The sequence below is a fragment of the Piliocolobus tephrosceles genome, chromosome 8, assembly GCF_002776525.5.
Source record: "Piliocolobus tephrosceles isolate RC106 chromosome 8, ASM277652v3, whole genome shotgun sequence".
In the NCBI taxonomy this organism is placed as follows: domain Eukaryota; kingdom Metazoa; phylum Chordata; class Mammalia; order Primates; family Cercopithecidae; genus Piliocolobus; species Piliocolobus tephrosceles.
In genome coordinates, this window is record NC_045441.1 from 60,189,271 (window position 1) to 60,213,706 (window position 24,436).

At 38.9% G+C, this 24,436-nt stretch overlaps 1 protein-coding gene across 1 annotated transcript in view; it reads right to left on the reverse strand.

The window, feature by feature from the left end:
- Window positions 1-24,436, reverse strand: part of ABCB5 (ATP binding cassette subfamily B member 5) — a 134,694-nt gene that overhangs the window by 15,814 nt on the left and 94,444 nt on the right. Inside the window, exons 20-24 of the mRNA XM_023215951.2 lie at window positions 21,866-22,069; window positions 18,021-18,121; window positions 16,706-16,846; window positions 4,815-4,971; window positions 1,017-1,214 (exon numbers count right to left, since the gene is read on the reverse strand). Of these exons, the coding sequence (XP_023071719.1) occupies window positions 1,017-1,214; window positions 4,815-4,971; window positions 16,706-16,846; window positions 18,021-18,121; window positions 21,866-22,069 (801 nt within the window). The remainder of the gene's footprint in view (window positions 1-1,016; window positions 1,215-4,814; window positions 4,972-16,705; window positions 16,847-18,020; window positions 18,122-21,865; window positions 22,070-24,436) is intronic.

Genomic DNA, 24,436 nt, shown 5'->3' on the forward strand with positions numbered 1-24,436 from the left:
AAAAAAAAAAAAAAAAAGAAACGCACAAAAAAAACCCCCCAAAAACAGGAAAAGCACAGTGCATGATGAGGTGGGGAGTGATAAGAGAGGAGCTTGGAGTGGGAGGCAGGGGCCAGGGCATCAAGGACCTGATTAATGGCATAGACTCTGGTATATTCTAACTGTGGAAAGTTCAGAGGAGGGAGTGTGCTATGCTATGTGTGAATAGATGAGTGTCACCTAGTTCAAGGGAGCCCTTTAGGACTCCGTTGAGTCCCTAAACTCTGTTTTACAAACACTGAGAATCTGTAAGGGTGAAAGACTGTACATTGCAGGAGAATGAGGACTAACATGGCAGTCTGAGTTTTAGGAACTTTTTTGTAGGGGCAGGAGGCAGGACAGGAAGCTTAGTGTAGGTGTGCTGATGTGGTGGTAGGTGGTGGCGGGAGGACAAGATAATGGAAAAACCACAATATAAGGTATAGTAAGACAAGTGCCAGGTAAGAAAAAAAATCCTTAGGTTCAAAGGATGAAAAGGATGGAGAGATTACATTATTTTAGATATTAGAAGCATGACTTCATGGAGCTGATTCCAATAAGCCTTAACCATGCATAAGGTTTCGACGGTTGGGAGGTGGGGATGAGTGGTGGGAAAGCAGAAGCCTGAACTAAGGAGGTGGGGGACAGTGTTCTCTCTGTCTTAAACCGGAACAGAATATGGAGCCACGATGTGAACATTAGACCTGACCTCCAGCACCCACGTTCTAAAGTAATTCCACGGCTAAGGTCAACATTTCTGCTACCAGAATTGTTGAAGAATCTCTGGACCTTTGTACTTCACTTCAAAGTCCCAACCATCATTTTTGTGATGGTTTGCTTGTCCTCTTAGTTAAGGGTTGAGATAGAGATTTTTTTTTTTCTTTTTAACTTCTGCATTGTTTGCCCCACCCAAACCAGTGGGGATGCTTAAGCCCTAGTGAATGTTTAAGAATAGGACTGCTAACCCCCAGATTAGGTGTGTTTCAATTCAGTCTTACCACTTGTCCTTGCACGGGGTCATAAAATCTCTGCAGAAGTTGAAGAGAAGTGCTTTTCCCACAGCCGCTGCTCCCCACAAATGCTACTGTCTTTCCTTGCTCAATACTGAGGGATAAGCCGTGGAGGATGAAAACATCTGGGCGACATGGATAGAAGAAAGAGACTTCTCGAAACTCTAAATTCCCTTCACATGTGTCCTGTGAAAGGAAGTTGACGGAGTTGAGAAGAGTGACTTGGGAAGGTTGTAACACACTGTTGCATACTGGCTAAGTGCTTTTTGAAAATTGTGCATGTTTCCATTGCCCTTTTAATTCTAAACATGTATGCATCTCTGTGGAGCTGTTGACTGCAAGTGGGTTTCTGTCACTTTTTTTTTTTTTTTTTTTGAGACGGAGTCTCGCTCTGTTGCCCAGGCTGGAGTGCAGTGGTCCGATCTTGGCTCACTGCAAGCTCCACCTCCTGGATTCATGCCATTGTCCTGGGACTACAGGTGCCCGCCACCACACCTGGCCATTTTTTTGTATTTTTAGTAGACACAGGGTTCCACCGTGTTAGCCAGGATGGTCTCGATCTCCTGACCTCATGAATCTGCCCGCATTGGCCTCCCAAAGTGCTGGGATTATAGGCGTGAGCCACTGCACCCAGCCTTCTGTCACTTTTGTTTATATTTTTTGTGTCTGTGTTTCTTGTTATCTTCACTACTGACTTCACTGAGTTTCTAAAAACCACTTGCTTCCTTCAGCTTTGCTGCACAGACAGTTCCATTCCGCAGTTAGTTGTTTGACCAGTTTATCTGAGTAATACATTTTTTTCTTTTTAATTTGGTTTGTGCTTTACAAACCTTTATTACTTAATTCAGAAAAGCTGGGGTTCTCATAAACTATATATATAAGTGTAATTTTTTAAGTGGGCCATGTTTTATAGTGAAGGTACAGTATGTTTTGAATTCTGATTTATCTTTCTTATTTTATTTCAATTTTATTTTACTTGAGACAGGGTCTAGCTCTGTCACCCAGGTTGGAAGGCAGTGGTGCGATCTCGGCTCACTTTAACCTCCACTTCCCAGGCCAGGCCATCCTCCCGCCTGGGCCTCCTGAGTAGGTGGGACCATCAGCGTGTGCCACCATACCCAGCCAATTTTTGTGTTTTTAGTAGAGATGGGGTTTCACTATGTTGCCCAGGCTGGTTCCAAACTCCTGGACTCAAGCAATCTGCCCACCTCAGCCTCCTGAAGTGCTGGGATTATAGGTGTGAGCCACCACGCCCGGCCCTATCTCTATTTTCAATTGACCATTATTTGGCAGTGACAGTTGCCTAAATGTTTAGTTTTCTCTCTGTGCATCAATCTCTTTACTGGTTAATGATTTCTAAACCAATACTCATCTACACCCAGGATGTTTAAAAAAGACTTTCCAGAACTATCACTAAATGATTAACTTTCCCTTTATATATTTGGTTCATAAGATTTTAAGTTCTTTTGATCTTTGTGTTCGTCTCAATTGCATTTTAAGTCTTATTAATTTTTGTTGTTAGAGTAAACAACTAACGACTAAGTGGACTTGTGTGTGTGTGTGTGTTCGTGTGTGTATGGTGGTAGTGATGGCTGGATTTTAAAACACATCCTTACAGTCAGGTTTACTAGTCATGTTCGACCCATTCTGAGCCCATCATATATAGGTAAGAAGCAAGGGCAGGTAGGAGTGAGGAGCATCAAAAAAAAAAAAAATTGATATTATTTTTTCATTAAAGGAATTCGATGTTAAGATGTGGTTAAGAGATCTGGAAATAGAAGAAAAAAATCTGGAAAGATATTTGCCAAAATTTAAGAGTAGTGTAGTAGTAGTTTCTTTTATCTTAGTCAGTATTTTCCATTTGCCCCCTACAAACTAGGAATATTATTTGTATAAAAAGTTTCTTTTTGTTTTATTTATTTTTAAAAAATTTTTTGGTGTACGTCCCTCTCTGCATTTGTATAAAAAAGGTTTTAAAACACCAGAATACGGCCGGGTGTGGTGGCTCGCGCCTGTAATCCCAGCACTTTGAGAGGTCGAGGCGGGCGGATCACGAGGTCAGGAGATTGAGACCATCCTGGCTAATATGGTGAAACCCCATCTCTACTAAAAATACAAAAAATTAGCCGGGTGCGGTGGCGGGCACCTGTAGTCCCAGCTACTCTGGAAGCTGAAGCAGAAGAACGGCATGAACCCGGGAGGCGGAGCTTGCAGTGAGCCGAGATCGCGCCACTGCACTCCAGCCTCTCCAGCCTGGGCGACAGAGCCAGACTCCGTCTGGAAACACGAGGAATTCAATTAGTTTTGTGTATACTCTAGTATATATTTTGTATAACAGCTCGTAGAGGTATTCTAGAAAACTAAACTTTAATACATTTATCCTTACTATTTTTAATTGTAAATTAAAATATGCCCTGCCCAGATTTTAATTTTTAAAAGCATAGAGGGATATTCAGAAACATTTACATACTAAATTAAATAAAGATTAGATACATTAATTTTATAGCCTTTATAAGAAATACTTCCATAGTCTATGCCATGCCTATGGTTCTGTAAGGACATAGATCAGTGAGATACTCAATTCCTCTATTATAATCTGCAGAAAGAAATAAGAGTAGCAATACTGTTATACATATAAATCTTAAATTAAAAAAATAGCTTCTTACATCCTTGACTTTCCAACAGACAAGAACAAAATCTTATTTGGACTGTGACATGTCTTTGAAGCTTTCTATTTTGAGCATTTCCAGATATTCTTATTTCTGTCACTAACAGGCACTCTTCTTAATAATTGTGTAGCTCTAGTAATGCTGTATTATTTTAAGCTATCATACATATATATCTACTATTAAAATTCTAGAGGGAAATAATTATAAATTAAAAACATTTAAGTATATACCTAATGACTATTTTTATTTTAAAAATCAAAATGTCTAGAAATGTCCTAAAATTGAATATCTATTTAATGTATAAGACTATTATTGAGAGACTTATTTTGAAACTATACACCTTACCTATTATTTCTCTTTCAATATTCACAGTCTTTTAGAGTTTGAGGCTAAATTTGTTTGTGTGTATCAATTTAATAGGTATGCTTTCCTTTTTCTCCCTTTATGTTTATAAATATATTTCCCATGAAAAATGGTGTCTGAAGCAGCAGAATATTGTTTACTTTTCATGTATTATCAGAGAAAAAAAAAAAACCAAATAAACCTTAATAAGAATCTTCTTCCAAGATCAAAACTTTTGTTTCTAAATAGAATTCAGTATAAGAAGCAACGTTTTTTTTCCAAGAACATTCTCATAGCATCAGGCATATAAATTAAAAGCCTATATTTTAAAATATGAAATATACATTTTAGTAGTAGAGGTAAAAATTTGATTAAGACAAGACTCCTTTTCCCCATTTGCAGCCATAAAATTATTTTATACAAACTTATAACTCCTTATGTTACTATGACATTATCTTTTGCAGAGTTTTCCAAAGAATGCCTTCATTTAATAAGTGGACATTTGTTTTTTATTTTTTTCATTTATATTTTCATTTTATTTTTTCAACTGTTATTTCAGATCCAGGGGATACATGTGCAGGTTTGTTATCTGGGTATATTGCATAATGCTGAGGTTTGGGGTATGAATGATCTTGTCACACAGGTACTGAGCATAGTACCCAACAGCTACTTTTGCAGCCCCTGCCCCCTCCTTCCCTCCCTCCCATCTTTAGTAGCCCCCAGTTCCTACTGTTGCCATCTGTATTTGGACATTTAAGATCATAGTTGTGCTTACTGGCTTTTTCCCTTCTTGGCTGTGGCTGTCTATAGTTGGTTTCTTTTCCAACAAGGCAAACAGATGTGCAGCCCCCGATTTGGCTTTGGAATATTCAGGAGCCAAAACAAGCGTTTCTCCGATGGCCATAGCTCCATATGCAATTGCAGTACAAACTCTATCAAAAGATAAAGCATTTGAATCTTAGGTCCATCGATCCATTGTAAAACAGTAGAACTCTAAAAGTAAAGAAAAAAGCAGGCACAGGAATATAATCTTTTGATGTAGACAGCATCCCTTACGCTGAAGGCCCAACAACAGTTATCTCTTTAAAAAAATTCTGCCATGTGGTAATCATTCCTTGCTCTGTACACCAAAATGACCTTTGGAGCTTGGGTAATCTTAAAAATGCCTCTTCCAATTAGAGCCACAGATCAAAGTTCCCAACTAGTGAATATAAAACTTCTTAGCCATCTTGATATGAGGCTTGCTTGCTTGGAGATTTGACAGATAATTCAACTGACAATAGGAAGAATGAATCTCCGGTAGTGAGATCTGAATTTACACAGTAGATATGATTTTTTGTTTGTTTGTTTTGCATATAATGCAGTTAGGACAGATAACTGAAGCTAAATGACTGGTTATCTGTCTGATATGCTACATGATTTCAAGAGCAAATCATGGGGATCGTATTTTCCTCGGGTTCCCAAAGCAAAATCTGACTAAAAAGACTGAAAGAAGAACTTTGATCTTTTAGGTTTGTTACTGATTATGATCTCCGTTTCAAAACATGTTAATTATAAAATGGTAAGTATGCAAATGATGTTTGGAAGCACACAGAATATTTACTCGATTGTGGCACAGGACCTGACCATGGTTAAATATTTTCCCCTCATTTTCTATTTCATTTTAGATATGAAAGTACTGTACTAGAATGCAAAACAATGCATCTTAGTAACAAAGCTAAAAGCACAATTAGGCTAAAACTGGACCAGTGTCACTGGCAATATTTAAACATTAGGCAGTAAAAGGACATCACAGAACCCAGTTGCTTGTTTTCAGTGCTGGATAACAGCAAAGTAAACACGTCTGGGCTCCTCGTGAATTTCTCCCTGGATGGGGCCTACCAAAGGGTAGATGTTGATGCTGATGCAATCTCTTCAGTGACCTAGACCTCAGATCCTGAATTTTGTTGGCTTTACAAAGATCAAACACAGTATAAAATGTAAAAACAAAAATAACACTAAAATAATTGTTACTTAGTTCTGTGATATCAAGACATTTTTAGTACTGATATTTACAGAAAGTGTTTAAAGCTCAAAATGCCATTTAAATTATTTGATACCCAGCTATAAACATCAGAAATGGTTACTGAGTTTAGGTAACCCAATCAGAAGTTTGTTTGTTTGTTTGTTTGTTTTAAATGTGGTTTTAATGCAAGGAAAAATCAGAGTGAGTCAGATTTAAACCTCAGTCTGATCCAAGAATCAGCAGATGAGCTGGGAAGATAATTGGATTATGAGTTAGGAGACCTGGTTTCTAGTCCCACATGAGTAGAGCCTTCTCTGAAATCAACAACTGAGAAAATAGCTTCTTCCCATGATTTGAGATATGCCAAAATCTCTACCTGTCCTAACATTTCCACTATAAAAGTAATGGTAAGCATTAGACATAAACGTCCAGAGGCGGACGTCCTTGTTAGGTCGCTCTGAAAATGGAAATATTCATGAGAAAGGGAGAAGGGCCTTCAACTCAGAACTTGTGTTTGTGGGAGGTAAATGACCCAAAGGATGGAGAATGGAGCAGGAAGAAAGGGTTCAGTAGAGAAGGGAGAGTACGAGCAAAAGCCCTGATTCTGTCTTTATTGAGTGAGTGCTGAGAGAAAGGTAAGTGGGATGGGGGCTGATGCTGATGAGAGTTATGTTGAAGACCCTGGAAGAGAAGTGTGGACTTTGAGGTAATGGACTATCTGGGGTTGAGTCAGGGACACTAATCTTCATCTTTTTTTTTTTTCCTTTTTCTTTTTTTTGAGGAGTCTTGCTTTGTCATTCAGGCTGGAGTGCAGTGGCATGATGTCAGCTCACTGCAACCTCCGCCACCTGGGTTCAAACAATTCTCCTGCCTCCACCTCCTGTAGCTGGGATTACAGGCGTGCACCACCACGCCTAGCTAATTTTTGTGTTGGCCAGGCTGGTCTCGAACTTCTGACCTCGTGATCCGCCTGCCTCAGCCTCCCAAAGTGAGGGATTACTGCCCAGGGACAGTAATCTTTAGGCTTTTTCTGCAGGTGGATTCTGTATAAAGGTAGGCCAAGGCCCACACATGGAAAAAACTGGTCTGCTACAGAAATTGTCCTTACCTAATCAGACCCAATTAGCGAGGGTGAGCTAAACTGAAATTCAGTTCCACTCAACAAGTACTTATTGTAGAACAACCCGTGCTGTAACTCCATAACATAGTTAAACCAGATCCTTCAAATCTGGTTTAAACTCCTGGAGGCATTTGAACTGAACGCCTAACTGGGAGAAATGTACAGGGCAACCTCTCATGCCACTGTTGGTCCTGAGGAGTTTCACCCATTTGGGATATATAAAGAGGAATAATTTAGTATCATGACAAACATTTTAAAGTCACTAATGGGGCTGGGTGCAGTGGTTCACGCTTGTAATCCCAGCACTTTGGGAGGCTGAGGTGGGTGGATCACGAGGTCATGAGTTTGAGATCAGCCTGGCCGACATGGTAAAACTCCATCTCTACTAAAAATACAAAAATTAGCTGGGTGTGTTGGCACATGCCTGTAATCCTTGCTAATCAGGAGACTGGGGCAGGAGAACTGCTTGAACCTGGGAGGTGGAGGTTGCAAGAGCCGAGGTCATGCCACTGCACTACAACAAAACAGCAAAAAAACAAAAAACAAAAAAGCTCTCACACTTCTGTAGACATTAGCATGGCAGTCAAATCACAACTTTTCTTTTCTTTTTTTTTTTTTTTTTTTTTGAGACGGAGTCTCGCTCTGCCGCCCAGGCTGGAGTGCAGTGGCGCAATCTCGGCTCACTGCAAGCTCCGCCTCCCAAGTTCACGCCATTCTCCTGCCTCAGCCTCCCGAGTAGCTGGGACTACAGGCGCCTGCCACTACGCCCGGCTACTTTTTTTGTATTTTTAGTAGAGACGGGGTTTCACTGTGTTGGCCAGGATGGTCTCAATCTCCTGACCTTGTGATCCGCCCACCTCGGCCTCCCAAAGTGCTGGGATTAAAGGCGTGGGCCACCGCACCTGGCCCAAATCACAACTTTTCAAGTCCTTACTCACTAAGTTTCTTTCTTTGATTAGAAAGCAGAGTATCTTTCGCCATAGAGGTAGTCATTAAAATTATTCCCATGCTCATCTATGTATCATCCATATACAACCCAGAGACCGCTTCCCACCCTAAATCCTTTTCTTAACAGATAGGAGAGAGAAAATAAGCAACTAACATTTATTTGGTTCTTTGGATCCTAGAATGTTTTCATATACAAGATACCATCTAATGACCTAGGAGATAAGTAGAATGGAAACTTATCAGTCAATGAATGAGGGGACTCCAGCTCAGAAAAATTATGCAATTTGCCCAGAAGCACATGAAACTGTAGGGTTGGAACGTGAGCTGTCTTCCTCTGTTTTCCCCTACATGGTCTTACTTGCAGTGGAAAGCTGGCTGGAATGGTCTTTTCCTACATGTTGGAGTTTGTTACCACTTGTTTCCCATTTTAGAATCTTCACAAGGCCCTAGATATCAACTGTCTTTTGATTTCTCTCCTTTAGGTCCCTTCAGTGGTTGATTTAGCCTTCTTACCTTGTCCTTGTCTGTCTCTTCCGGATAATCTCTGGGGAGGAGCCAGGCAAGAGCTGGGTGGCTGCCACGGCACCAATATGGAAAGAAGTCTTTCCTGTTTTCTTTGTTTTGTCTAACCAGTGTTACTTTCCTAATCATAACAATGACACAGTTCTTCCCCAGCTGCCCAGCCTCCTAGGGCAAAAATGATGGTGCAGGTCAACTCACTTCTGTCCATCCTTTATTATTTCAAGGTATTGACCAACTGTTACTATTCATCGAAAACCCATCTATGTTGCTCTTTTGGCCAATAACCACCTTATTATTGGAAATACAATATGGTTTCTTGTCAAGAACTGCATTTGGTGTTTAAGAGAACTAGGACATACACCTGTAAACTGCCTGGTTCTGCTTCTCAGGCAGTTTTCAAAGCTGTGACTTTTATTATTACTGTACTGAAGGCTGCCATGTCCTGATTCTTTCTTACCTATATGCTCTGCTTAGCTTCTTGATAATATAGATAGAAAAATATGGAAGAAACTCACAGAAATAGAGAAAGCTTTGCAGTGGAGAAAGGAAGGTTACAGAAACCTCTCCTGATTAGGAGTGGTTCTTGGTCTGTATTGCAAAAGGCAAGTCAGCTGGAAACTAGCCTAAAGGGACTAACACAAAGAGACAGGAGAAAATAAACTTATTTTGTACTTCTAAATCTGCACATTTATAGTGGAATAACAAATAGAATGTGTTACCAGGACTAACAAAGGGAGAGGTGAGTGTTTTACTATCCATGGGTGCATGAGAACCTAAATAAGAGATTTTCTAAATGCCATTATGCCTTGTCTGTAAGGCAGCAGAATGAAAATGTTATCACCTTATTTTAAATGCTCATTTCAGATAAACTTCTACAATAACAGAGATAGAGACAGCTTCTACCATAAGACATTCATGTTGTCTTTTTTTTTTCTTTTAGAGGCTTTTTTCCTCTAAAAAGCCTTGCTAACAAACTAATATTATGAGCACATTAAAGAATTTTGCTGTTAAAACTCCCTTTTTTATCTCCCTTTCTGAGACACAATGTCATTTTTGAAAGAGACACAGATAACCCATCTTTGTAGCTATAAATTATGCCTTGGAGTAATCTGGAATGTTTGATAAAATGAAGATTCCTGCCCCATACTAGATCTACAAATCAGATTTTGCAGGATGAAATCTAGATATCTACAGTTTTAACTAGTTCCTAGATTGATGAGCTGGAAAACCATTAGTTTAGAGAATGGCGCAAAGTGCTTTCTACCTAAGGATAATTCTCGTAAGAGGGAATTTTCTTTGTAAATTCCTTTGGTTTAGCTAGTTGATGAGATCGAAAGCTGTCTGTCATCCTAGATTCTGGAAGGTACAGAGTCTTCTGGACCAGATATAATTTAGTGTGTCTAAAGGGACCTTGTGACACATTCATGGTAGTTGGGGTCATATTTGATCTCTAGGACCAAATCCTCTTTGGTGTTGAAGACAAATCTCATTTATTGACATTATGCATAGTGCTATGTTTCTCTTTTGGCCAATAACCACATTTAATACTGGAAGAGAATTCCTGGAGAATCATTTGTCCATACTCCAAAAGTGTGGGTACCCTTATTCTGTCTGTATTCTGATTGAATGGAACTCAAAATGTGAGGCTGGGTATGGTGGCTTACACCTGTAATCCTAGCATTTTGGGAGACTAAGGCAGGTGGATCACTTGAGATCCGGAGTTCGAGACCAGCCTGGCCAACATGGTGAAATATGATCTCCACCAAAACATACAAAAATTAGCCTGGTGTGGTGACATGTGCCTGCAGTCCCAACTATTCAGGAGACCGAGGGTGGGAGAATTGCCTGAACTCAGGAAGTGGAGGTTGCAGTGAGCTGAGATCGTGCCACTGCACTTCAGCCTGGGTGACAGAGCGAGACTCCAACACACACACACACACACACACACACAAAAAAAGAAAAGTAATACCAGTGATTTAGTTCAGACAGCTCTCTATTTCTTCCTTCCCCTGGGGCACTGGGAAATACCAAGTTGGTACTATTCTTTAATTATTACTCTTATGTTCTGAGAGTTAAAATGCTTATGTATCTAGAAGAGACCCCCTTTTAATGAATTTAATTAAAAGAAATTCAGGAAGCATGGTAGGCCAGCTCAGGGAAGAAATTTTGTATTGGGGACTTTTCATTCTTCTATTTTAGGGCTATAACATAACACTAAGCAAGTCACCTGTTCCATTTATATGTGAGGAATCAGCCCAACTTTGAATATTCAAATGTTTAAAAAAGTAAGCCAGACTTATTTAAAAAATAATTTCACAGAAATATTCTATGAATATTTGGCTACAGAATATATAATAATAATAATAATAATAATAATAATAATAATAATAATAATAGGCCGGGCGCGGTGGCTCAAGCCTGTAATCCCAGCACTTTGGGAGGCCGAGACGGGCGGATCATGAGGTCAGGAGATCGAGACCATCCTGGCTAACACAGTGAAACCCCGTCTCTACTAAAAAATAAAAAAATAAAAAAAAAACTAGCCGGGTGAGGTGGCGGGCGCCTGTAGTCCCAGCTACTCAGGAGGCTGAGGCAGGAGAATGGCGTAAACCAGGGAGGCGGAGCTTGCAGTGAGCAGAGATCAGGCCACTGCACTCCAGCCTGGGCGACAGAGTGAAACTCCATCTCAAAAAAAAAAAAATAATAATAATAATAATAATAATGATATATATTGAGTAAACCAAACCTCTGGAATCTGGAACTATGAACTTGAATCTGTGCTCTGCTACTTACTGATTACGTAACTTTGAGCAAGTTAGGTAACCTCTTTGAGTCTTAATTGTTCTCATCTGTAAAATGGGAACCATAAGGCCGGGCGCGGTGGCTCAAGCCTGTAATCCCAGCACTTTGGGAGGCCGAGACGGGCGGATCACGAGGTCAGGAGATCCAGACCATCCTGGCTAACGCGGTGAAACCCCGTCTCTACTAAAAAATATAAAAAACTAGCCGGGCGAGGTGGCGGGCGCCTGTAGTCCCAGCTACTCGGGAGGCTGAGGCAGGAGAATGGCGTGAACCCGGGAGGCGGAGCTTGCAGTGAGCTGAGATCTGGCCACAGCACTCCAGCCTGGGTGACAGAGCAAGACTCCATCTCAAAAAAAAAAAAAAAAAAAAAAAGGGAACCATAATATTTCGCAGGGTAGTTTAGAGCATTAAACAGATAATATACAGCAAATTCTTAAAACTGAGTAAAGATTCAATCAAGGTTTGCCGTTATAGCAATTTTCATAATTAATGGAATGGTTGGCAATCCTGGGAAGCCCCTTAAAAGAAACATCCTGACTGGTGTCATTTGCTGGCATGATAGTACTGGCATGATTTTGAGGTTGTATCATTCTTCAACTGAGACATTTTTTGCTTAGTTTTAATCTAAACAAATCTCAGTAGGTGTAGGTAAATTCTGAATTCCACACATCGTATTTTATATCAGTGGTTGCCCTCGATTTAGATCCAGTCCTCCTGCCAAAGCACCTGGTATTAGACATATGGGTGTAGAAAAGAAGAAAATTAGAAGAATTTGTGAAAAACAGACTCCTATTTTCAAAGTGTGAAGGTGACTCCGAGGCACATTTCCAGAAATGACTGGACTGCCTAATTATGTACCATTCCAAATCTCCCCCTTAATTTTGATTCAGTCATTCATTCAGTAAATATTTATTTTGTAACTATTATGTGCCACCCACTTATTTTTGGCTTTTGGGAAACATCAGTGAACAAGATAGGTTACAACTTGCCCTCAGTCTATGCACTCATAAATATGGAAACACAAAATATAATTTAATAGAATCATAAGTGTTGTAAGTGTTATAAACAAAACATGGTGATGGGAAAGAGAGTGATGAGGAGGGAGGGTTAGAGGAACTACTTTGGACCATCAGTGAAAGTCCCTCTGAGGAGTGGGCTTAGCCTGGGTGCCTGGGTATTCCAGGCAGAGAATGGCAAGTGCAAAGACCCTGTAATGGGGAGGTCCAGGGACAGACATGGCAAGTGTGGGACTGATGAGTAGTTCACATGGGAGGCAGAAGTGGATGAAATTGGAAAGAAATGCAGCAGCCCCATCATGAAGGTCTTTCAGGTCATGGTAAGGACTTTGGCTTTATTCAAATTTCAATGGGAAGATCTAGATCTTGCAGAATTTTAATAAACTGATGCTATTAGATTTGTGCGTTAAATGATCAGTCTGGCGGCAGTGTGGAGAATGGATTATAGGGAAGCAAGAGTGGACACAAGGACATTGGTGAGGTTGTTGCAGTAGTCCAGTCAAGACAGGGAGGACTTGGATGAGGGTGGAAAGGATGAGAAGAATTTTGGAATTAGGGTCATGAGGAATCAGCGATTTATGTGGTGGACAATGACAAGAGAAGCAACATGGATGACTCCAACATTTTTGAGCTGAGCAACTGTGTGGATGGTGGTTGGTGTTATTAGTTAAGATGGGAAAGTTTTGGGGAAGAGAACCTTTGGGGAGAAAAAACTTAAATTTTGTTTTGAACACATTGAGATATTAGTCATCCAAGTGGAGGTGTCTTGTAGGTAGTTGGATAAGGGTCTTGTGCTCAGGGCAGGGCCAGAGTTGGAAATATACAGAAGGAAGTTATCAGGACACAGGTGGTATTTAAAACTGACAGATTGGATGAGATCACTAATGAAAGTGTAATAAATGAAAGGTCCGCGGGCTCTAACACCCTCCAACACACAGAGGCCTGGCTGAAAAACAGGATCCAGTAAAGAAAGTGGAGGAGGAGGGGCCAAGGACAAAGGAGAAAAGCCTGGAGAAGCCTGGAGAAGATAATGTTTCAGGAAAGAGATGTCAAATGCTACTGAGAGGCCAATTAGAGGAGAACTGAGAACTGCGGGGGCTGAGTATGCATGGGCGGGATGGAGGTCAGTGGGACCCTGAGAACCAGTCCTTCTAGTGGAGTGTTGGGGAACTAAGGCTTGACTGGAGTGAATTTGAGATAGAAGTAGTGCAGAGAGCAAGAATAGGGAACCCTTTGGAATTTGCTTTGCTTCAAAGAAGAGCAGAGACATTGGAAATAGGCAGAAGAGGACTTATGGTCCTGGGAGACATTTCTTTTTCATATATATATATACCTTTTTTTCCCCCTGAGATGGAGTCTTGCTCTGTTGCCCAGGCTACAGTGCAGTGGTGCGATCTTGGCTCACTGCAATGCAACCTCTGCTTCCTGAGTTGAAGCAATTCTCCTCCTTAATCCTCTCAAGTAGATGGGATTACAGGCGCCCATCACCACACCCAGCTAATTTTTGTAGTTTTTAGTAGAGATGGGGTTTCACCATGTTTGCCAGGCTGGTCTTGAACTCCTGACCCCGTGATCCACCCTCCTCGGCCTCCTAAAGTGTTGGGATTACAGGCATGAGCCACCATGCCTGGCCTTCTTATATTTTTTATAGGTGTGATTACAAAGCAAAGAAAGAGTGGTGACAGAGAAATTGATGACAAGAGATGAAAATTCTTCTGTGAGAATTTAGAAAATCATCAAACATCCTACATTACTATGAATATGTTTAATTGGCTTGCTTTCTACTAATACTCAAAACTAGTTATACAGAAGGAATGGTGACCTGGGGATTGAAGAAGGCTGCAGAAAGTTTAGAGCAACATGAAGAAAACATATTTTGAGTTTCAACTATTGACTTGCAAACAAACTTTTGGAATACAACCAATTTTCAAAATTGGGAGTGCCTGGATTATATTAGAACAAAGGAAAAACTGGCTAATGGGGACTGGTGAGCTGAATAATTTATGTGTTTTAGATTTTGTTTCTTGTTAATCTACCTAAGTAATTAGTTTTATGTAATGAGAATGAAGTCCAAGGCTAAATATAATTGTGGTTTATATAAGTTCACACAGGCAATAGTGCACACTATTTTAGAGGCTAGGAGAACATAGGACAGGGAACTTGCAATTTCTGTTGAAATTTTATTTTAATTTTTTTGAGGCAGAGTCTAGCTCTGTCATCCAGGCTAGCTTGCAGTGGTGTGATCTCGGCTCATTGCAACCTCTGCCTCCTGGGGTCAAGTGATTCTCATGCGTCAGCCTTCCAAGTAGCTGGGATTACAGGCATGCACCACCATACACGGCTAATTTTTGTATTTTGACTACAGACAGAGTTTTACAGCATTGCCCAGGATGGTTTTGAACTCCTGACTTTTGGTGATCCACCTGCCTTGGCCTCCCAAAGCGCTGGTATTACAGGCATGAGCCACCACATCTGGCCCTTCTGTTGAAATTTTAAATGCAGATATTCCATTTGCATATTCTGTTTTATAAGGAAATCTGCTTCTAGGAAACTTCTAAGTGGCTTTGGTGTCAAGTAAGATTTAGGAATACTGGGTTGGTGAACTGTGGACTGTTTTCTCATCAGTGCCTAACAAAGAAACTTCCTGGGACTTCACTTAATGCTTAATAAATAAATAAATACATACATACATTTTCATGTGAATAGAAACGAAAAATTATTCCAAGTTATTCTGAAATTACTCAGGTTTAAATGACTTTTGGCCATTTCCTCAAGTTGAACCTATCCTGAAAATACAAATACGCCAACAATAAGGATATGCAAAGGAATGTCCTGAGACTTGGGAAACAAAACCCAAAGAGAAGTGCTCAGTGTGTTCTGCTAAATGGCAGCATCCTTGGAACAGGTGTAGTCTCTCAATTCGTTATTGTGAAGAGGCTGATACTTGCATGGATATGCATTTTTTGGTGGGCTTGTTAAAAATAATATAATGTTACTTTTTTGAGTCAAGTATTGTATGGATTTCTCTAGTTCTAAATGCTTAGCAATGCCATTTATGATAGATTAGCAAGATTTCTGATATTTTAGGCTCTCAGCTCAGAATAAATACTGAAAATTAATTTTTCTAATTTAGCAGTTGCATTAGATGTTCCTGTAAAACAAATAAATTCATAACTATGTGACCAGAACTTCAAAATAGGAGCTCCAAACTAATGCTTTGGGAAGAAGTAGCCTCACTGGGATACTGTGTTGAATTCCAAACGTGACATTTTTGAAGGAAAACACTCATTTGTATGTTTTGCTTCTGGATTATTTGCTTAGCAAAGAATTCAGCCTCACTGATTTACAGTCTTTACTTTAGAAAACCATCTCCACATTGAGAGTTTCATAATGTGTCACAAATTTCCTAAGGAATGAATGACAAGAAGGCATATTTTGCCCCTACATTCCCATGTTCCAGTAAACTGAAGCAGAGAACAATTCATCTGGGAATTTAATTCAGATTTCATGCCTTATATCAGTATCAGTATTTTGCCAGTTATGCTGTACTTCTTATAGAGACTAAATAACAAAAACAGTTAGCTCAATTTAATCATTTCACAATGTTAGCGTATATCAGGACATCCCGCTATACCCCATATATATATGTACAATTATTGTCTGTCAATTAAAAATAAAATTCATCCCAATTACCCTGATTTGATCATTAAACATTATATGCATATATCACGTGTACCCCCAAAATATGTATAACTATTATATATCAATACAAAATTTAAAAATACATGTATATTTAAAAAAAATCCATCTTAACAAAAATTCAAGCATACCTTTTTCACATATGTGATTTAAATGATAATTCACTGTAAAGTAGACATCTTTCTGGTAAATAAGTACTTGACCCCCTTACAAGGTTTATATATTTGTACAACTTATTAATTCATTAATTTATTTTGAGACAGAGTCTCACTTTGTTGCCCAGGCTGGAGTGCAATGGAGTGATCTCAGCTCACTGCAGGCTCCATTTCCCGGGTTCAATCAATTCTCCTGCCTCAGCCTCCCGAGTAGCTGGAATTACAGGTGCCCGCCACCACACCCAGCTAATTTTTGTATTTTTAGTAGAGATGGGGTTTTATTATGTTGGTCAGGCTGGTCTCGAACTCCTGACCTCAAGTTATCCACCTGCCTTGGCCTCCCAAAGTGTTGGAATTACAGGTGTGAGCCACCAGGTCCGGACTATTTCCACGACTTACATGAACATGCCCTCTGGGGTCATTCGTCCAGCTTGAATTAAATAGGCTCCAAATCGAAACCCTGCCGCATAGGCAAAATATATAAAGGCATGGCTGAATGCATAACAGCTTCCAATAATCTGTGCTTTCTTCGAGGTATTTCTGGAATGTACAAAATTTACCAAATAATAAGGCATGAATTACAGCAAGGTCAATTTAATAAATGTAGAGTAATAAATAGAGAGGACTTTGAAATGTTATAATTTAGTAGAAAGGCATTTTTTGAATGATTAAAGAGAAAGTGTGTTTTTTTTTTAACTGCTGAGAAATCTTTGAGAAAAGACAGATAATATTATAATTCTTTTCTCTATAGTCATATACTCTCTAGTTCTGTGTAACAAATTTGACTTTACATACTGTTAAATGAATGGGCAAAGCTTGTGAAAGGATGGCTAGTGTAAGAGTTAGAGATTTGGTTTAGCAGTATTTAGAAGGATTTTCTAAGTATCCATTATAATCTTTCATTCACAGAATAGAGGAAATTAAAGCATGGTGCCAACTACAAGTATGAGTCCAAAACAGTACAAAGCCGTCTTTCTGATAAAGTAATATAAAAAGCATCACTAAGTCAATGTGATAAGGAGGACTAGTTTAAAATTAAAAGAGTAAATGCATTTATTATGTATATATTCGTATTTAAAATGTAAACTATTTTAGGGATTTAGCATAAAGGGCTGAGCTCTTGTCTCTTGCTCTGTCACCCAGGCTGGAGGTGGAGTGTAATGGTGTGATCTCAGCTCACTGCAACCTCTGCCTCCCAGGTTCAGGTGATTCTCCTGCCTCAGCCTCCGAGTAGCTGGGACTACAAGTGTGCACCACCACACCTGGCTAATTTTTGCATTTTTAGTAGAGATGGGCTTTCACCATGTTGCCCAGGATGGTTTCTAACTGTTGACCTCAAGTGATCTGCCCACCTCAGCCTCCCAAAGTGCTGGATTACAGGCATAAGACACAGCACCCGGCCCGCAATTTTATTTTCTTTCTTGCGTATGTTATTTCATTAATATTCTTTCAGGAAGATGAGAAAAATGTGCATACTAAGTAACAGATAGTTAATGGTAATGTGAGAGGACCTAAAATACTTATTCTAATTGCGCTTGCCCTCAATTCCTCTCTAGTTTCTCTTGGTGAAGTCATATGAGAAATTACGACATGGCCATTATTAGGAAAGACTCAAGAGCAAATGAATTAGCAGGCAAACCACTGGAGTCATTCAAGAGTACTGCCTTTACAGAACAAAATTAAGTTTTTGAAGTCAGTATGAATCTATAATCACCTGTGTTGAGTCTCAAGCATCTCTTCATACATTTGCTCGAAGGCTTTTTCCCTTGTTGATGACACTATAGTACGTATATTCTCCACAGCTTCAGTTGCTATCTTATAAAATAGGACAATACAATATAGAAATAAAATTAGTAATGGTGAATCTTTTCCCATTTGTGAATTCCAGTCAGTCACACTGGGGACATATTAATTATATCAAGTCAGTAAGTTTTCCTGACAAGTATTGTTAGCTTCCTTTCCTCCCAGAAAGTAAGATAGAAAAATGACACTTTAGGATAATAAGCTTAAGGAAAATGTCTTATTGAGATTTAGTCTACTGATCTAAGTTTAGCCCCATTCAAGTTTTTACTGAATTTCAATTTAAACGTGTTCCATAGACAGAAGAATAAAACATTAGTGAGCATTATGTTCACATGCAAAGGAGCTTCCTACAAATTATGAAACAATTCAAGTAAAAGAGAGCAGAGGCCGGGCACAATGGCTCATGACTGTAATCCCAGTACTTTGGGAGGCCAAGGTAGGCAGATTACTTGAGGCCAGGAGTTCGAGACCCAGCCTGGCCAACATGGTGAAACCCTGTCTCTACTAAAAATACAAAAATTAACCAGGCATGATGGCATGTGCCTGTAATCTCAGCTACTCAGGAGGCTGAGGCACGAGAATCACTTGAACCTGGGAGGCGGAGGTTGCAGTGAGCTGAGATCATGCCACTGCACTCCAGCCTGGGCAACAGAGTGAGACTTCTCTGTCTCAAAAAGATAGTAGAGATAATCACATAATTATCTTATTCTAGCAAAGAATTAAAAACAGCAACCTAAAAAGACTCAGGACATTACAGGAAAGTAACATGGCATGTGGTTATAAAATTCTTTATGAGATAAAGTCATTTCTCATATTGGTGTCTATGAATGTGAAAAGGCATTTAATTCAGATGTGATGAATACTTCTCCATATTTATGTAGTTTATAAAGAGAATGCATAATTACATGGGATTCAAAATGGAAGAGAGTTTTGGTTTAGAATAAGTTTTCGGACATGAGAAAATGTGTTGGCTTCAAAGAGAAACTTCCTGTTTTCACATTCTGTTTCCAGATTGGCAGAGTGGACAGTGGGACAGAAAAGACCAGGTAGACACTTGGCCTTCTCTGAGGATGAACTTGGGTTGCAGGAGGGAACTAGATTTCTGGACTGTGGTGAGGACACAAGGATTCTGCTCCCAAGTTTGATGTTGATTTTTTAAAAATTCTCCTTAATTTAAAAATGGACTCAAAGAAACCTCCATTTCTTCCACAATATGTGAAGAAAATGGATAAGAATGCTGAAAACTTGTTTGAGGAAAAACAAAAGGAATGAACATAAAACAAATTTGTGACAATTTTTCATAATGGAGACAGGATAAATATTATTACAGACCCTTAGAAAATAGTCATTAAAAAAATGAAAACTAATTAAGCTATTCAAAGTTGTCTTCTTTTTTTTTTAATCTTTTGAGATGGAGTCTTGCTGTGTTGCCCAGGCTGGAGTGCAGTGGTCCGATCTTGGCTCACTGCAACCTCCGCCTCCCGGTTCAAGCGATTCTCCTGCCTCAGCCTCCTGAGTTGCTGGGATTGCAAGCATGTGCCACTATGCCCAGCTAATATTTTTATTTTTAGTAGAGATGAGGTTTCACCATGTTGGTCAGGATGGTCTTGATCTCCTGACCTTGTGATCCACCCGCCTCGGCCTCCCAAAGTGTTGGGATTACAGGCGTAAGCCACCACACCGAGCCCATTCAGAGTCTTAAAAACTAAACATTTGATAATTTGTCCAAATCTACACATGCAACTGAAGAAGGATCGATACATTTTGTTAGTCTATGTTCTAAATTGATGTTTGGTAAATTGACTTATTAAAAGCCACAGGAAAATGCCTCCAATTACTTATTTGATTAGAGTTGTTTGTTGTGTAGTTTGAGGTTGCTCTAATGATACATAAAGGAAAAGTAAAAGGGTACATATACAACGAAAGCTCATGACAAATAGGATGACAAATAAGATGAAAACATAATTAATTAGGTCTCATTAATTTAGAAATTGTATACATTATTGCAATGTTTAAATTAGACAAGGAGGTCTAAACAACTGTTTACTGTCTCCGAGGCGAATATTTGCTAGGTAGTTCAGACTATACAGCACAAGCAAACAATCCAAGGGTCCTTATCTTGTGCAAGAAAGGTGGAAAGGTCTAAGGCTCAGGCAAATGAGATTACAGTGAGTCATGTACTTGGCATTCCTATTCATGAATATATATGATATTTATGCTATGCCAATTGTGACACATTCACCGTGATACAGACTGTAAAGGATATTAACATCATTTTGCTATCAGAGGATGTACACCAGTGTAGCCAAGAGCTCTGAAACAGTATCAGGAGAGGAACACCTTTTTCTTTCTTTCTTTTTTTTTTTGAGACAGAGCCGTGCTCTGTCGCCCGGGTTGGAGTGCAGTGGTGCAATCTTGGCTCACTGCAACCTCCTCCTCCTGGGTTCAAGTGATTCTCCTGCCTCAGCCTCCCAAGTAGCTGGGATTACAGGCAGGCGCCACCATGCCAGGCTAACAGTAGAGACGGGGTTTCATTATGTTGGCCAGGCTGGTTTCAAACTCCTGACCTCAAGAGATCCGCCCATCTCGGCCTCTCAAAGTTCTGGGATTACGGATGTGAGGAACATCTTAAAGACCTGGATGTAGAGTTAACAGAAGACTCCTTGTTTACAACAATTCAGCTGCTAAAGGGCTGTCATGAAAAACAGATTTTGGACCTCTACCAAGATGAAAGCCAAAAAGAGTAAGATAAAAGTCCACCAATAAATAAATAAATAAGTCAAGAAATAAAGAAAGAAAAGGAAAAGAACTGCCTACCACCCAAGACTATCTAAGCACAGGCAGCCTGGGAAAGGAATGTACTGCCTGCCACTGGAGGAATAGGTGGTAGGAGATGGGGATGGGCACTTGACAGGGATGTTGTGCAAGGGACTCCTACTTCAGGTTAATGGTTGGGTCAGATGATGTCTCTTTCAATTCTTAGGTGTTACGATACCACAATAATGTTTCCCTCAGTCTCTAATATAATATTCATATGAATATGGTTGATCCTAAGAAGCTTAAATATCTATATGTCTTGGCATTTTCCAAATGATTAAATAAATTGTTCATTTATTGGTCCTGTCTCTAAAGCCTTGTTTTGTATGTTATCAATATTGGTGCATTGCCTTGCATTCAGTAACTGCTGAATTGCCTGTTTGTTTTGAAAAATAAAATATGCAGAAAAATTGCTCAAGAAAATTTGATTATTCGATGACCAGAAAATGGGGAATGATGATGTTGGAAAACTTCCCCAGTAATAATGACTGACATTAGTAAGTGCTTACTGTCTTCCAGACACTATTCTAAGTATTTTGCATATAATAACATTGTGTTTTATGCAATATTCACAAAAAATTGTAAGTGAATACTCTTATTATTCCCACTTTGCAGATGAGAAACCTGAAGTCTACAAAGGGTTGACATAACTTGCTCATATCACATATTCATTAGGATAGAATCTGGATTCTAACTCAGCTAATTAGACTCCAGAGCCTGTGTTCTAAATCATGTACCCTATTGCTATAACATATCTACCTTCTATCCTAAATTGGTCTGTATGCATTTCTCTGTGAATACATATCACTTTACAGATCCCTAAGAGATGAAATTAATAGATCATAAAGATGGTTAACATATCGTATAGTTAACATATCATAAAGTTCTGACTGTTTTTCTCTTTAAATGTTACGATGGTGATAACAGTCTTCATTTTACCTTTCCAGCATGCTTAAGTTCTTGCTTATCTTTGTTGGCAAATCCAGTCATTGCTGCAGTTTCTATCATTCCTGTCATGGCAAGTACTGGAGCAATACTCAGAATCAGGAGTGTCATCTCCCATCCATATAGAAAAGAAATGATAACTGAAAGTCCCATGTTAGTTGCATTTTGTGTCAAGACGCCAATCCTGGAACCTGTTGCCTATAATCAGATATATTTTGGGGGAAAAAACTCAATTAACTTTACATTTACAAGGATTCCTATTATAGTTCCTTGCAAAACAAGGTAGACTTTTTAAAAAAAGAATTTATACTTAAATTTATACCTTGAATTTATACTTTGAGATTAAATAAGATACATATTTTTATTTATTTACTTATGGAGTCCCACTCTGTCACCCAGGCTGGAGTGCAGGGGCGCAATTGCGGCTTACTGCAACCTCTGACTCCTGGGTTCAAGCGATTCTCTTGCCTCAGCCTCAGGAGCAGCTGGGACCCACCACCAAGCCCGGCTAATATTTTTGTATTTTTAGTAGAGAAGGGGTTTCGCCATGTTAGCCAGGCTGGTCTCAAACTCCTGACCTCAGGTGATCCGCCTGCCTCAAAATGCCCTAAACTAAGGAAATATACTTTATTTTCATGTCTTGATGTCCAATATTGAGATGTCCAAATGAACTGGATTTTAGTTTAAGGGAAAACCATAGAAGACTGTACAGAAGCATGATACGAACAGACAATCTGAAATCAAATACCACCTCCTTAAAGGGAGACTTGTATGTTGCTATGAGACCTCTCCTTAAATAGTTTAGCAGGATTTTACAGCCCAGTGCAAGTTGAGTGTGTTGAAAGCTGAAGTTACAGGATTTCCTTTGTCTTCTCAGTGATAGATGCATACCCACAGTCTTCTTGTTTCCTTACACCCAAACACCCAGCAATAATAAAACAACTCACTTGTGCATACACATAGATACCTATACCCTGCCACCTCTTCAACACTAACTTACAGATAAGTTCTTGGTAATAAAGCTAATGTTTGAAAATGACAGAATCATAGTTACTATTACAAAAAACTAAAGGAACAGTCTATCTTTACTTAAGCATTTTTTACTATTTCCTATTTATAAAGTTGTAATCACATTTGCTAGGAATTTTCTAGAAAACAAATATTTCAATAAATAATAGCATTAAAGTACCAGTTTTACATATATGCATAACCAACATGTACTTAAAATTTAAGTATTTGAAAAAGATAGCTTGAGTTATGCATATAAATTCTTTTAGAAGGTTTTACATATTCTATTTCATGGAGAGTAAAAAGGGAAAGGATGCTATACTTTAGCTTAGATATTCACTGCAATAGAATCTAACTCACCTTAAAAAATGTTCTAAAGTGAATTATTAACTTCTATTTGAATGGAAAAAATTTGCATTATGAACTGTAAAAATGAGATTTTTGTATATTTTTTGTATATTGTATATTACCTTTCACACAAATTATCTCTTTCTATTGGTGAAGATAGTATAATCATGCAAGGAATAACTCATGCCGTCTGACTCAGTGCTTTTGGGAGCATGAAGCTTTGTGTTGGAGAGGCAAGAGTTGCCATGGAAAGGAAACCAACATGGACAGGAAACAGTAGGGCAGAAGGGAAGACACACTAAAAGCAGGCCAAAATAGGATAAAGGCCCAACCTTAGGCACTAAATAAGCACTTTACCTTTACCATCTTATTTAATCTCATAACAATGCAAAGAGATGGATACTATCACTAGTACTGTACAATAGATGAGGAAACAAAAGTAGTAAGACAAAATAACAGCCATATGCTTGTAACCGGAGGATAAAAAACTCTTTGTTCCCTGAATCCCTTGGGATTAAGTGGCTGACCTGATACTCTATCATTTCTGCATACTTAGAGATGGTGTTTCATGAACAAGAACATTCTCTCTCTTATCCAAAATACCATGATCAAAATCAGGAAATTACATAACTATCATTTAATGCTTAGACTTCTTTCAAGTTTTATCAATTGTCTCAATAATGCATTTTATAGTGAAAGGATATGTACATTGGAATCACACATTTCATTTAGGTGTCACACCTCTTTAGTCTCCTTTAGTATGGAATAGTTCTTCATTCTTAACTTGATGTTCATGACATTGACTTTTTTGAAGATCGCAAGCCAGGTATTTGGCAGAATATTTCTCAGTTTTAGCTTATCTGATATTTCCTCACATTTAGATTCAAATTATGCAGCTTTGGTAAGAATCTTAGAGAAGTAATGCTGTGTTCTTCTCATTGCATCCTATCAAGTGGCATGCAATTTTGATTGGTCCTATTCCAGGCACTGTGCACTTGTATAATTAATTAAGATGGTTTCTTCCAGGCTTCTCCACTATGAAGTTGTTCTTTCTCCCTTTGTAATTAATAAATGTTTTGAGGCAGTTTGAAGCTATGTCAAAATCCAATTTCTCATTAAACTTTCAATTTATTTATTGCAGTATGAACTAATGACTTTTAAATTTCTTCAGTGGTTTGTAACCTGTTACTATAATCATTTATTTTGACT